Source organism: Haliotis asinina, chromosome 11, assembly GCF_037392515.1.
Source record: "Haliotis asinina isolate JCU_RB_2024 chromosome 11, JCU_Hal_asi_v2, whole genome shotgun sequence".
NCBI lineage: Eukaryota > Metazoa > Mollusca > Gastropoda > Lepetellida > Haliotidae > Haliotis > Haliotis asinina.
In genome coordinates, this window is record NC_090290.1 from 15764495 (window position 1) to 15777683 (window position 13189).

The following is a 13189-nucleotide window of genomic DNA, read 5'->3' on the forward strand; positions in this document are numbered from 1 at the left end:
TAAACTAAATAATACATGTATATATAGATCTTGAACTGTGAGAGGCCTAGGGTAGGTTAGTGGTAAAAGCGTTCAATCGTCGTGCCCAAGACCCGTGTTTTATTCCCCACATGGGTATGATGTGTGAAGCCCATTGCTGTAAATTTGCTAAAAGCAGCATAAAACCATACTCACTCACTCACTCACTCACTCACTCACTCACTCACTCACTCACTCACTCACTTGAACTGTGAATTAATTATGTGCTTTCTCAGGAAAATCTAATAAACATATGATTGCACTTGAAAATAAATTGTTGATATTGAAGTCAACAATAATGACTTTATCGACTTTTATTAGATAACCCCTGTAGACCCGGGTTAGAACTGGTCCTCAGCAACCACAAAAGGTGACTATGCTTCTCATAAGAGGCAAATAAGGGGATCAGGTGTTCAGGCTTGCTGACTTGGTTGACATGTCATCATATTCGAGTTGTGTAGATTGATTTTCAAGCTGTTGATCACTGGATTGTCTGGCCCACACGTGATTATTTAAAAACAACTGTCACTATCCAAAAAGGATGTGCAATGACAAATTTCTTAGTATTATGTTGTGTTATTCATGCATATGATTCTTAAAGACTCAGAGCACAGTTATTTCATTGAACTTCAACATGACATGAAAACTAAAACTCACCAAGTGTTAATATCAGTTATTGTACTAAAACAAGGGCAGGGCATCAAATAGAAATGGGCTCTGCTAAAAGAGAAGGGTCCAGGAGTGCACAGCCTAGGGATTAAAGCTTTTCACTTGCCATGCTGAAAAACACATTCCCCACATGTGAAGTCCATTTCTGATGTCTCTTAAAGTTGCTGGAATATTGCTAAAAAATGGCATAAAAATGTAACTCACTGTCATGGTATACATTTGACCTACTCTAAACACGGAGTAACTAAATCTCACTTTTGGTCTGGATTCCTGTGATATGAGGCAAAGCTTTTATCTAGATGTTAGATGCAGATGTATTATGGAGAGTGTTTTTGTAAGCAGGTTGTAGGTTTGGATGTAAGGTCATGTTTATGTGCTTGGCAAAGCTGCTTAGGGTTTTAGTGAGTATTTCAGTCTGTATCAGACAGGATTGTCGTATTTCAGTCACAGCCTTGTTTTCACACACCTATGTGGTAACTTGAAGTGACAGTCAACCAGATGGGCCCACCAGCAGCCAGCTCATATAGAGGCTGCTTCACGAGAAACAGGGAATATACAACATGTAAACTACTGTGCAGAAGAGCATTTGTACCATGGACGCTACTTTAGAGATGGGATCACAACACATAGAAACTTCTTTTCAGAGAATAGAGTTGTACCATAGTAGCTTAGAGAGAAGAGAAAACAAAACATGGACGCTTACAATGAGAAGAGAATAGAAGACATGGAAAGTACTTCAAAGAAGAGAATATAAAACATGAAAGCTTACGATGAGAAGAAATAGAAGACAGGGAAAGTATTGGAATATAAAACATGGAAACTTACTGAGAAGAGAGAAATTTAAGAATGGAACTTGCTCAGAGAAGGGAATGAAAACATGGAAATTACTTGAGAGAAGGTAATAAAATATGTGGAAGCTTTTTCACAAAAGAAATGTGCTTGGGTCGCCTAGTGGTTGTTCATCAAGTTGAAGACCTCAGGTTTGATTCCCCACAAGGGTGCACATAACCAGGACTCACCTGTCATTACTTTGAGCTTCGGAAAAAGGTGCAAAATGTGTTTACCTTCTCTTCCTGAACCTGAACATCCCTGAAGTAGAAATATATTTGACTGAGATGAAATGGAAATGTTTTTCTTATTCTGTTATAGAGGTTATGTTATAGTGCTGAGTCCAGTAAATAGTTTGAAAGATTGGTTGGCAACCAATATAGTGCCATCTAGTTATTTCATGTGATGTGTTCCCCTGATGTGACTGAACTGGAATGACACTGGAGGTGGTATTGCATTATGGGAGCGAAAGTGGTATTGCATTATGGGAGTGGAAGCGGTATTGCACTATGGAAGTGGTATTGCATTATGGGAGTGGAAGCGGTATTGCTTTATGGAAGTGGTATTGCATTATGGGAGTGGAAGCGGTATTGCATTATGGAAGTGGTATTGCATTGTGGAAGTGGTATTGCATTATGGGAGTAGAAGTGGTATTGCATTATGGGAATGGAAGTGGTATTGCATTATGGGAGCGGTATTGCATTATGGGAGTGAAAGTGGTATAATCAAAGAGACTGATGTGTGGTGTTTTTGTCAATAAACCAGGTTGAATAAATATATCCCCAATCCCAGTTTCATGTTGTTTGAGTTATAGTTCCATTGTCAGTCCATCAGCAACTCTGGTCAAGTTAGAGAGTGTCCAGTTATTGGTCACTTGTATTTGTCTTTTTGTCCATTATTTGTCTTATGGTCCACTCACTCTCACTCTCTCACTCACTCACTCACCAACCCACCTATTCAGCGACTCACTCACTCACCAACAGGCAAATTCCACCCAGATTTTAGGGCCACAATGATCTAAGCCTGTGTTAAGGCACTGGAGTTACATACTCAGTGTATTCATCATCTCTGTCTCATCATATAGTCCTCCATATTATATATGTATATAATACCTGCATCGGTTGCTTTGTCTCATGCCAGAGTTGACTCATGTTGGAATGTCATGGGACTTTGTGAGAGAATGTTATCTATCAGGAGATAACAAATAACTACAAGAAGGAACCTAATACTTTTATGCAAAAACCTTCTTATGACTTCAAACAAACTGTGTTACTGTGTAAAACTGGAGGCAGGAATATTTTTGTCTGTATTTTCAATGAATGCTATATGATGTTTTGGTTAATGACCTTGACCGAAAGGTAGGTATAAGTAGGTGAAGATTCTGGCCCCACACTCCAGACTGGTGGTGATGTGTCTTTGTAGAACTGAAAAGAAGAAATATAGCTTATTGCTGTGTCACATGCTGAATTACAATAAAATAACATGTTAGACGTTGTTGATAGTAATAGAATCAACTTTTCTACCAAAATATTTCAGTGCTTGAACTTAGTATGGAGGATGGGGCTTTACTAACTGATTACTAGTAAATAAGAATACCTTTACAGTGAGTTGAGTTTTACGCCACTTATATTATTAACACATTACACCTACGTGGGAGATATGATCCCATGTCTTCAGCGAGAGGAGTGAATGCCCTGAACTCAAGGTTATCCCACAGACCCAATATACATCTTAGAGAGCTCAGGGAATATCTATTGAATATGATTCAACCAGTGACCAGACACAATCGTCACCTTGGAGAATTCTCATGTTGCTTTAATTGTATTGAGCTGTAATGATACACTATCACAAAATGATTCTCATCTTGACAGGAAGCCATGACCTGACCTACTACATAGTTTATGATAATGAGACGCGTGTCGTGCAAGAAGACTACAACATGCCCAGTTAATGGAATACATGTAGAGAAATAGATTGGAGTGGAATCACGGAAGGCTAGAGAAGTCGTGAACGTAGCACGATAGAACAGTAAATTACATGCCATAGCCTGTAATCATTATTATAGTTGTATGTGCAATACCATCCTCTGCTCGGGACCCGTGAAGGTTTTTGGTAGAATGGGTGTTCTGCAACCCATGCTTACGATAAAAGGTGACTATGCTTGTCATGAAAGACTAACAGGATCAGGTGGTCAGACTCGCTGTCTTGGTTGACACATGTCATTGGTTCCCAATTACGTACAATGCTCATGCTATTAAACACTGGATTGTCGGGGCCAGACTTAATTATTTACAGACCGCCGTCATATATTGGAATATTGCTGAGTGCGGCGTAAAACTTCACTCACTCACTTACTCACTCACTCACTCCTCTCCTCAGTGTGCTGTATATTTTCTCTGCCATTGGAGAAAGGATAACTCTTAGCATTTACGGAATAATGATTGTTGTAATGCTAACATTGTCTACTACAAGTTCATCGTGATGGATAAAGGATATTGTTCTCAGTTTTCACTCTCAGCTCCCTGGGGAACATACAACTCAGTTTGCTGTGATTCTAGGTAAACTGCATGTTCCATCTTGGCCTACTGATTACATTGCGTTTACCAGTGGATATTAATCTTTCTGTTTTCAGAGAAAACAGTGTTTTGGGTCATGAAGTTGCCAAGAAACTTTCATCAAAATTGTTTATGTTTAGCATTTGATGTTAAAAAAATGTTGTTGTGTGAATGTAATGTAGCTCAGAATGTGTGTTTGTCAGAAATTTTGCCAATTTCTGTGTGGTTGAATGTGTGAGTGAATGAGCAGGATTGTATGTCATTTTGACAGGATCTCAGTAATATCATATGAGCTGTATTCAGGAGGAAACCTGTGAAGATTGGGTTATAATTTGTCTTCAGCAACCCATGCTTGGCATAAGAACTAACAGCATCTGTTGGTCAGGCTCACTAATTTGTTTGAGACTTGTAATTGTTTGCCAATTATATAGATTGATGCTCATGATGTTGATCATTGCATTTGCTTGGTCAGACTCAATATTGCCACCATCATATATCTGGCGTATTCATGACAGAGGCAAACGACAAACTTATTTGTTAAGGAAGCCTGAACTGCTGCCACTCTCAATAGAATTTGAGCATGGGTAAGAAGCTAAAACCAGAAATTTGAAATAGACAAATCTGGATTTGAACTCACAGGTTGATAGCATACCAAGGACAAAACTCTGGACATTGATATAGCCCCAGACATTGATATGGCCCCATGATGTCTGTTCTTACTTGCCTCTGACAGATTGAAGAAAGCTGAGGACAGGCAATAGATGGTTGATGATTTAGAAACACATTGCTGTGTTATTCTTCTTGATGAAGCTTTCAGAACAAAACATGAATGTTTGACGCAAAATATCATGTTTTTTTCATGGATCCAGCTTTACGATTGCAATGCAAGCAGAGCCACAGGAAGCAATGAAGGCGCTAATGACATGCTGTTGGGGACAATGAATGATATGTCAAAGTGAATGTTTTCACGTCTGCTCTTTAATTGAATACACAAGCTCCTTGTGGACAGAAAATAATGGAAATGGGTGCAGACATGTAACCAAGCTAAATTTCAATCAGTAGGACGTAAAGCCTTCACAGACTTACATTAAGACATCTTGTTTGCCGAGAACCAATTCTGGGACGAAGTGATGATGAACTTTAGTCATGCATCTAGACATTATCAATTACTAGCCAGCCATAGCTCCCTGTGTACCTACTCCGACTGATTCTACCCTTTGGATGAAACGGCTGCATCAGCGGCTGCCAGGAAGATGTCTTTGAATATTCAGGCCATCCATATGATCACAATAGGGACTTGAAAAGAATATGTGGCTTGAAATTTATTCAGCGTGCAGTATGTGTTGTATGAGTTCGGACTCATTCTGACAGTTCGGCAAGTTATGAAACACAATTTCCTTTGACTCAATCAAGCTGTTTGATAGAGATATGATGCAGTTGTGCAAGAGATTCTCAAATGATTCTTTGCATGTGATGGATTTTTTTGCCAATGAGGATGAGCATCTATTCTTATTGAGGAACAAAATTAGTGTCTGATTTCTGAGATGATTGAATGAAGAGCATTGTGTCTGAGCACTGGAGGACGACTCATCCTTGTCATGCAGAAACTATAGATCCATCTGTTCCCCAGAAAGTTATCCTCGTTTAATGCTGAATGTGCAGTTTTAGAAAGGATTGTTTTAGTCAGGGAGTGTGTAGGAGTTGTGGATGTTACACGTGAAGCTATGTCTGTAATCATGTTGGAGGTAAGTGGGTCCTTTACGTCTCCAAACACTGGTCTATCACCTGATTGCCTGTCCATTCTCTATATTTTTGCTGTGAAAAATATTCAATTAAATTGTAAAAAATAATGTTTTAACTTGTTGTGGGTGTATTTTGTAACATGCTCAAACTTAATATAAGGATAGGATGGGGGTTGTGGGGTAGCCAAGTGGTTAAAGCATTTGTGCATCATGTCCGTCATGCCAAAGACCTGCTTTTGATCCCCACCATCGGTACAAAATGCGAAACCATTTTCTGGCATCTCCAGCCGTGATATTGCTGGAATATTGCTAAAAGTGGTGTAAAACAAAACTCATTCACACTCATTCAGGATGCCTTTAGTTTTTAACTTTGTCCTCTCTTAAGAGGCATGTTAGTCAATGTAACTACTTAATGTCAGCATATTCTCCATGTTGTAAGTGCAAGTCATTCATCGAAAAAGATATTACCAACAATTTTTCCTTCCTGTGTTTGTTGTGAGATGTTTGTGGGTGCATTCAGAGCAGGTGGACAGTTTGAAAAAATATCTCATACAATTCTACCAATCATTATGAGAGATATTTGAGGATGCATTCCGAGCAGACGGACAGTTTAAATGTAACTTTGTCAAGATGCCCTGCTTGAAATGAATTTTATGAAACAGGATGTGGCATATAAAGCAGAAGATATGTTCACCTCCTCAATTGTTTGTCTGTCCATCTGTAAACTTTCCATTTCCCAAGCAGCACTCAAAAATTGTTCAATATCTTTTAACAAGGATTTGTGCCTTTTGCTGTGTGCGGATTTTGGGTATTTATTTTTCTTGAATTTCCATAGAAACAATTTGGTCTTTATGTTATGCTAGAGAATGTTATGCTAGAGTTTAGCATGCTCATGATATCAAATTGTACAGTAGACTCCAAAGGGGCATGTTACAGTCAAGAACATATATAGCAACCATGTCAGTTCAGTACTAGTGCAACTGTCATGAATTTATATTCTGGTTTTGTTATTAATCTGAAGTGAATGACTGCTGTTGAAATGTCCACAACTTTTTTTAACAAAGTACATGATTGAGGTAGAGTTGCAATTTGTAGTTCATATGTAGTTGTCCACACTAGTGTCCCTTGCATCTACCAGGATCTAATGGTTGCTGTTGATACATCCAAGTGGTTTGTAAGTACAGGATTGCAAATCACAGAACTTATGTATTTGTGTGCAGTTGTATCACCTTATTTCTGCCAGGATTCAACGTTTTCTGTTGATATGGCCACTGTATAGCTAACTGCAGATATGTTGTGACTGAGAGGTATGGCTCCACAAAGGTCTGATCTGAGTTACGTCCTTTGTTTCACTGGTTGCATACAAATGTTTTTCATTTTAGAAGTCAATGCTCGAGGCTAACAAGATACAACTTCGATAACACAATCTTACATGAATACATTATGTGAAGATCCAGGTTAGAATTGGTTTTCAGCAAGCAATGCTCATAGTAAGAAATGACTAATGGGATCAGTGTTTCAGGCTCGCTGACTTGGTTAATCATGATTCACATCCCTGTGGTGTGTGATGCTCATGATGTTAATCACTGGGTTTTCAGATCGGGACTGGGATTCCAAAGTGAATTCCCTTGACATGGAAACTGAAACAAAGTTGTGATATTGTTGTAAATTTAATGATTTAAAATTCTATCATTTTTGAAGATTCAAATTAGAATTTATATTTTACTATGATTTCCAGTATCCCAGATGCCAAATGTTAGTCTTAAAAATTTTGAGCTGGTCTATATGATTCCTGGAGACTTCTGAAAACATGACCTTTGTGTTGCGTCTGCTATCAATTTTGAGCTGACTTTGTATCTTACAAACTGTTTTGCTTTCCTTCCAGACGGTGTCCGACTTCTCTGAGACGAGCAGTGTGAGTGACACTCGTCAGCTGGTGGAGGAGAAGGATGATGGAAAGCCCCGAAGCAACATTCCCATGACCAGCTTCAACTTCATCAACTCCATCATCGGGTCCGGAATCATTGGTGAGTTCACGCCACTGCCTCTTCCACCTAGACCATGATTACTGTAGAGTCATGCTGTTTTTCTTTTTAAGTCAGATTTTGATTAATGGTGAATCCTCTCTACTGTGTTTTGAGTTCAGAATTTATTTATTGGTGAGTTCTTGTTACAGTTTGTTGTAGTCAGACAAGCATTATTTGTGAGTACACCTTTATGCCTGCTGAAGTAAGAGCAAGAATAATATTAACCCCCCCTTGTGTATTAATGTTACGTCTTCTGCTAATACTTGCGCAAACCCGGTTGGAGACAGAGATTGTTTTCCTTTTACGAACTCTCACCACTGAAGAGCTTCGAAATGGGTTAAAAACCGCCATTGAAGTTGTGTTGTTTCTCGCCGGTCAGTTAAGTCAGGGACATGAAGGTAACACTCCCCACTGTGGTGGTCAGACAAGGATTATTGATGTGTACTACTTACTGCCTGTTGACGTCAGATGCAAAGAATGAAAACTTCCTCAAGCTTTGATGATAAAATCATTCAGAGGAAATTTCAAAAGAAGCAGCATTTTGTTTGTTTGTTGCTTATCGCTGCACTCAGCAACTTTCTGGCCAAATGACAACATTCTGTATATAGTCTGGACCAGTGGTCAACAGCATGAGCATAGGTCTGACCTATTGGTATAGAGTGACGTGTCAGCCATGTTAGTGAACCTAACCACCCAATCCTGTGAGTCACCCCTTGCAATAAGCATGGATGGGTTTCTGAAGACCAATTCAAACCCAGAAGCATCTATCCCCCTAAGCATCAATTTGTACATGCCTTGGATCTTAACATGAGCATAGCGTGTGGTTGTCTCATCCCAGCGACCATCCTTCCATCATCCTGTAATTTTCACTCCCAAGTCTGCTGAAGGGATAGGCCTGAAATTGTAGAGCATTGCTAATGTGGTAATACATCCATTGACAACTGTCTCAACTGTCTGAATCACAAAACATCGTGGCATGACCTCATTTGACTTGGTGTCCGTCAGTTGCATTGCTTATTCATGGCTTTGCAGTTGGATAGTTGTGAGGAATATGCTATACTGAGTAAGTTTAGTTTTATGCCACACTCAGTAATATTCCAACTACGTGGTGGTTGTATGGAAATACTGAATCTGGACCAGACAATCCAGTGATCAACAGCATCAGCATCAAACTATGCAATTGGGAACTGATGACGTGTCAACCAAGTCTGCGAACCTGACCATCCAATCCTGTTGGTTGCCTCATGTGATGTTCTACTAATATTTACTGAGTTTGATGGGTAAATGAAGGTTGATCTTTTAATTCATTGGATAAAATATTATCTTCAACCTTAGCACTAAGCACTTAGTCATCATAAACCTATGCTACAGGATGAGGGTACAATTACCTGGTCGGCATACATCATGATTAGTGTTTCGTCCAGACCACAAAAAGTACAGGGTTAAGTTTTCACAGAAAAGGGCACCCTAGTTTGAAAAGGGCACAAACCACAATAAAAACCAAAACAAAATGATCAGTTTGAGCCTCATGTATTACAGTCTCCTCTGCATTTTTCTCAGGAAGCTTTTCATAACAGTTTCCAAGTCCGTGTCATTGTGGCTGTCAGTGTTTAGGCTGATCATAAGATGCTTGATACAGTTGCTGACTTTCAGTTTGTTCCTGTGCTCCGTCACAACTAGCAAGTACCGGGAGGGCGCAGGAAAAAGGGTCAGGGCGCCAGAAAAAAGGGCAGGGCGCAGCGCCCTTTTAAAACGCTCAGGAGGAAACACTAATGATTGCTTTGTACAGTGACACTTTCTGAAATATTGTCTTTGAAAATTTCTTTCTGATATACTATCCCACATTGTGTCATAGCACAAAGTAATGGTAGCTCTGAGCAGCTGAAGCACTAAGGTGATCATAACTGTAGTATGGCTTACTCTAGTTCATAATGGTAATTGTTTTCTTTCAGGAATGCCCTTTGCCCTACGACAGGCTGGCTTTGGACTGGGAATAGTACTGATTGTTGTTGTCGCACTTGTTACAGGTAAGTCACTGCACGTAGCAGATGTATTGTTCAAATGCCTCTAGTCTATTTTTGTGCCCCCGACATGTAATGCAGAGGGGGGATGGGGGAGTGGGGGTATAACTGACGCCTCGTCTGTTTGTTCATCCATCCGTCCGTCTGTCCATAATCATTTTGTTTCCGGGGCAGCATGTTGGTAGATATATGAGACAGATCTTGATATGGTGACTTTTTCTGATTACAGATATAAGGCATTCATATTATTCATGAATTCCATGGAAACAATTCAGACTTTGCCTAAAAACACAATAAGTAACTGTCAGATGATTTGTCCTTTCAAACATGTGGCGGCCGGGGGGATATGTCATCTTCTGATGACTCTTGTTTTCTCATGACATTTGTACAAATTACCAATTTGATGACTAGCCATTTGCTTTATGTTTGTTTAGTTGTTGTTCAATACTGCACTCAAGATTATTCCAACCAGGGCTTGATTTAAGACATGTTAACCTTCTTGCACAAGGTGCAACCAAAGATAAAAAGAAACTTGCTCCAGCCAAATTCCAGTTGGGCTGCTTTTTACTGACAGAAATATGCTGCTGAATTATTCAGTGCTTAGAAGGAAAATGAGCTGACTTATAATGTTATATTTGTTGTTGATTTATTTTCTAAAATTGACTTGCAGGTTAGATAAATAACTAGGTTGCACTTTATAATATTGGCTTCAATCAGTATATGTAACAAAGCACCAAATCGAGCCCTGCCAACTGTACATCACCTGTTCATCAATCCAGTGATCAACATCATGAGCATCAATCTGCACAGCCAAACCACCTGATCCCATCAGTCTCTTACAATGGGGACGGTTGTGTAGCCTAGTGGTTAAAGTGTTCGCTCGTCACGCCGAAGACCCGGGTTCGATTCCTCACATGGGTACAATGTGTGAGGCCCATTTTCTGTTGTCCCCGGCCGAGATATCGCTGGAAGCGGCATAAAACCAAAGTCACTCACTCACTCACTCACTCACTCCTCTTATAACGAGCATAGATAGATGCTTCATAACACAAGGAGATGTCTCAACAGGATTTATCTGTCATTGATGCACATCAGCTTCAGGACAATGATGTTTAAATTATTGGAGTGTATTATTTTTTTGGTAATTTCACAAATAGCTGTTTCCAAAATTTCATTCACATGATGTTGTAGCTTCTGAAACATTGTGAAGATTGACATCCATAAACTCCAGCCCTTTGTGGTAAAATTCAACTAAAAACAGCATGTCAGAGAAGACCTATTGCCATTGTATATAAGCACAAATCCAACCAGACATAAGGACTGGTAACTTCTAAATGTTACCAGCCCAAGACTCACAATTCAGTCAGATGTATGGAACATCTAAAATTTGCATCAGACCATCGGGCTGGCTAGCTGTACATTTAGATCATCAGTCAGGAATTGAGCCTGTCTCGGCCATCACACAGGCCTTATTTCGTACACTGGTAAAGCGTCATCATCAGAAGCTCTGTTCACCTTTTTCATCTGGCATAATCGATGTATTGTAGATCAGTGTGCAGCTTCCTGTTTAGTGAAGACAGCTCTTTGCAATGTGTCCTTGTGCAACTTCCACAAAAACAGCGATAGTCTTGTGAAACTTCATGTTCACTGAAGATAGCTCTTTGCTCTGTGCCATTATGCAACTTCCACAAAAACAGCGAGTGTTTAGTGAAGACAGCAGTGTGCAACTTCCAGTTTATTGGCAACAATCTTGTGCAACTTCCTGTGTAATGAAGACAGCATTGTTCAACTTCAGGTATAACCTGTTCAACTTCTACCAAAATGGTGACGGTCTTGTGCAGCTTCCTCTTCCATGAAGACAGCATTGTGCGACTTTACGTATAACCATGGCTGTCTTGTTTGACTTCCATATAAAAGTGTTGTAAAACAGATTCCTGGGGCATTTTGTTGTAATGGAACTTGTCACAATTTCCTGACAAATATATCATGGCACAGTGCTTCCTAAACTAATGTAAAATCAATGCAGTTGCTACAGCTCCCAGCATGATTTAGAACAGTTTTCGACATTCTGACACGCCAAAACTTCACAGACAATGTGAAAGAAATTCAAATAAACACTGATATAAATTCAAGTTTAATTTTAATGGAAGCCGTGGGATCTGAAACTAATTAGGTCGTGAAAACCTTGGTTCACTTTGGTGTATTTCGCAGTGTCACAAATTGAATTCGTTTATTCTTCATTTTAGAGAACAGGTTGATAATTGATCGATATTTACACCAATATCACGGGGATATTTACACCAATAACACAGCACTATTTACACCAATATCAGTGATATTTGCAGCAATATCACCAAAGTTTCACATCATATATCACAAGTTAGACCAATATCACAGTGATATTTACAGCAATATCACAGCGGTATTTACAGCAGTATGCCAGCAATATTTACAGCAATTTACATCAGTATCCCAGCGATATTTTTCCTCAGCAATATTTACAGCAATTTACATCAGTACCTGTACAGTATTTCAACAATGTCACATCTGTGCCTGTGCAGTATTTTAACAATATCACATTAGTGCCTTTGGAGTATTGCAAAACAGTACCTCAGCAGTATTATCACATCAGTACCCTTACAGTATTGTAGACATATCACATCAGTACCTCGGCAGTATTGCAACCATATCACATCAGTACCTCAGCAGTGTTTTAACAGTAAGACATCAGTACCTCGGCAGTATTGCAACCATATCACATCAGTACCTTTACAGTATTGCAACCATATCACATCAGTACCTCAGCACCTCAGCAGTGTTTTAACAGTAAGACATCAGTACCTCGGCAGTATTGCAACCATATCACATCAGTACCTTTACAGTATTGCAACCATATCACATCAGTACCTCAGCACCTCAGCAGTGTTTTAACAGTAAGACATCAGTACCTCAGCATATTACAACCATATCACATCAGTACGTCAGCAGTATTGCAACCATATTACACCAGCACCTCAGCAGTGCTTCAACAATAAGACATCAGCACCTTGGCAGTATTCCATATCACATCAGTACCTGTGCATTATTGCAACAGTATCACATCAGTACCTGTGCATTATTGCAACAGTATCACATCAGTGCCTCTGCAGTTTTGCAACTATACTTCACTACAATATCGACTTAAACTTCACAACTATGTCAACGTAAACTTCACAACAATATCAACTAAACTGTGTTGTAGTTATGTATCAAACCATTGAATGTCGTTCATTCACCAGATTCACGCAGATTCACCATATCAAACTATATTAGCTACAGTAATAGGTCGA

At 39.4% G+C, this 13189-nt stretch overlaps 1 protein-coding gene across 1 annotated transcript in view; it reads left to right on the forward strand.

The window, feature by feature from the left end:
• The window catches only part of LOC137255264 (putative sodium-coupled neutral amino acid transporter 11), a 115961-nt gene that overhangs the window by 58640 nt on the left and 44132 nt on the right, over positions 1–13189 (forward strand). Inside the window, exons 2-3 of the mRNA XM_067792712.1 lie at positions 7698–7839; positions 9792–9866. Coding sequence (XP_067648813.1) covers positions 7698–7839; positions 9792–9866 — 217 coding nt within the window. The remainder of the gene's footprint in view (positions 1–7697; positions 7840–9791; positions 9867–13189) is intronic.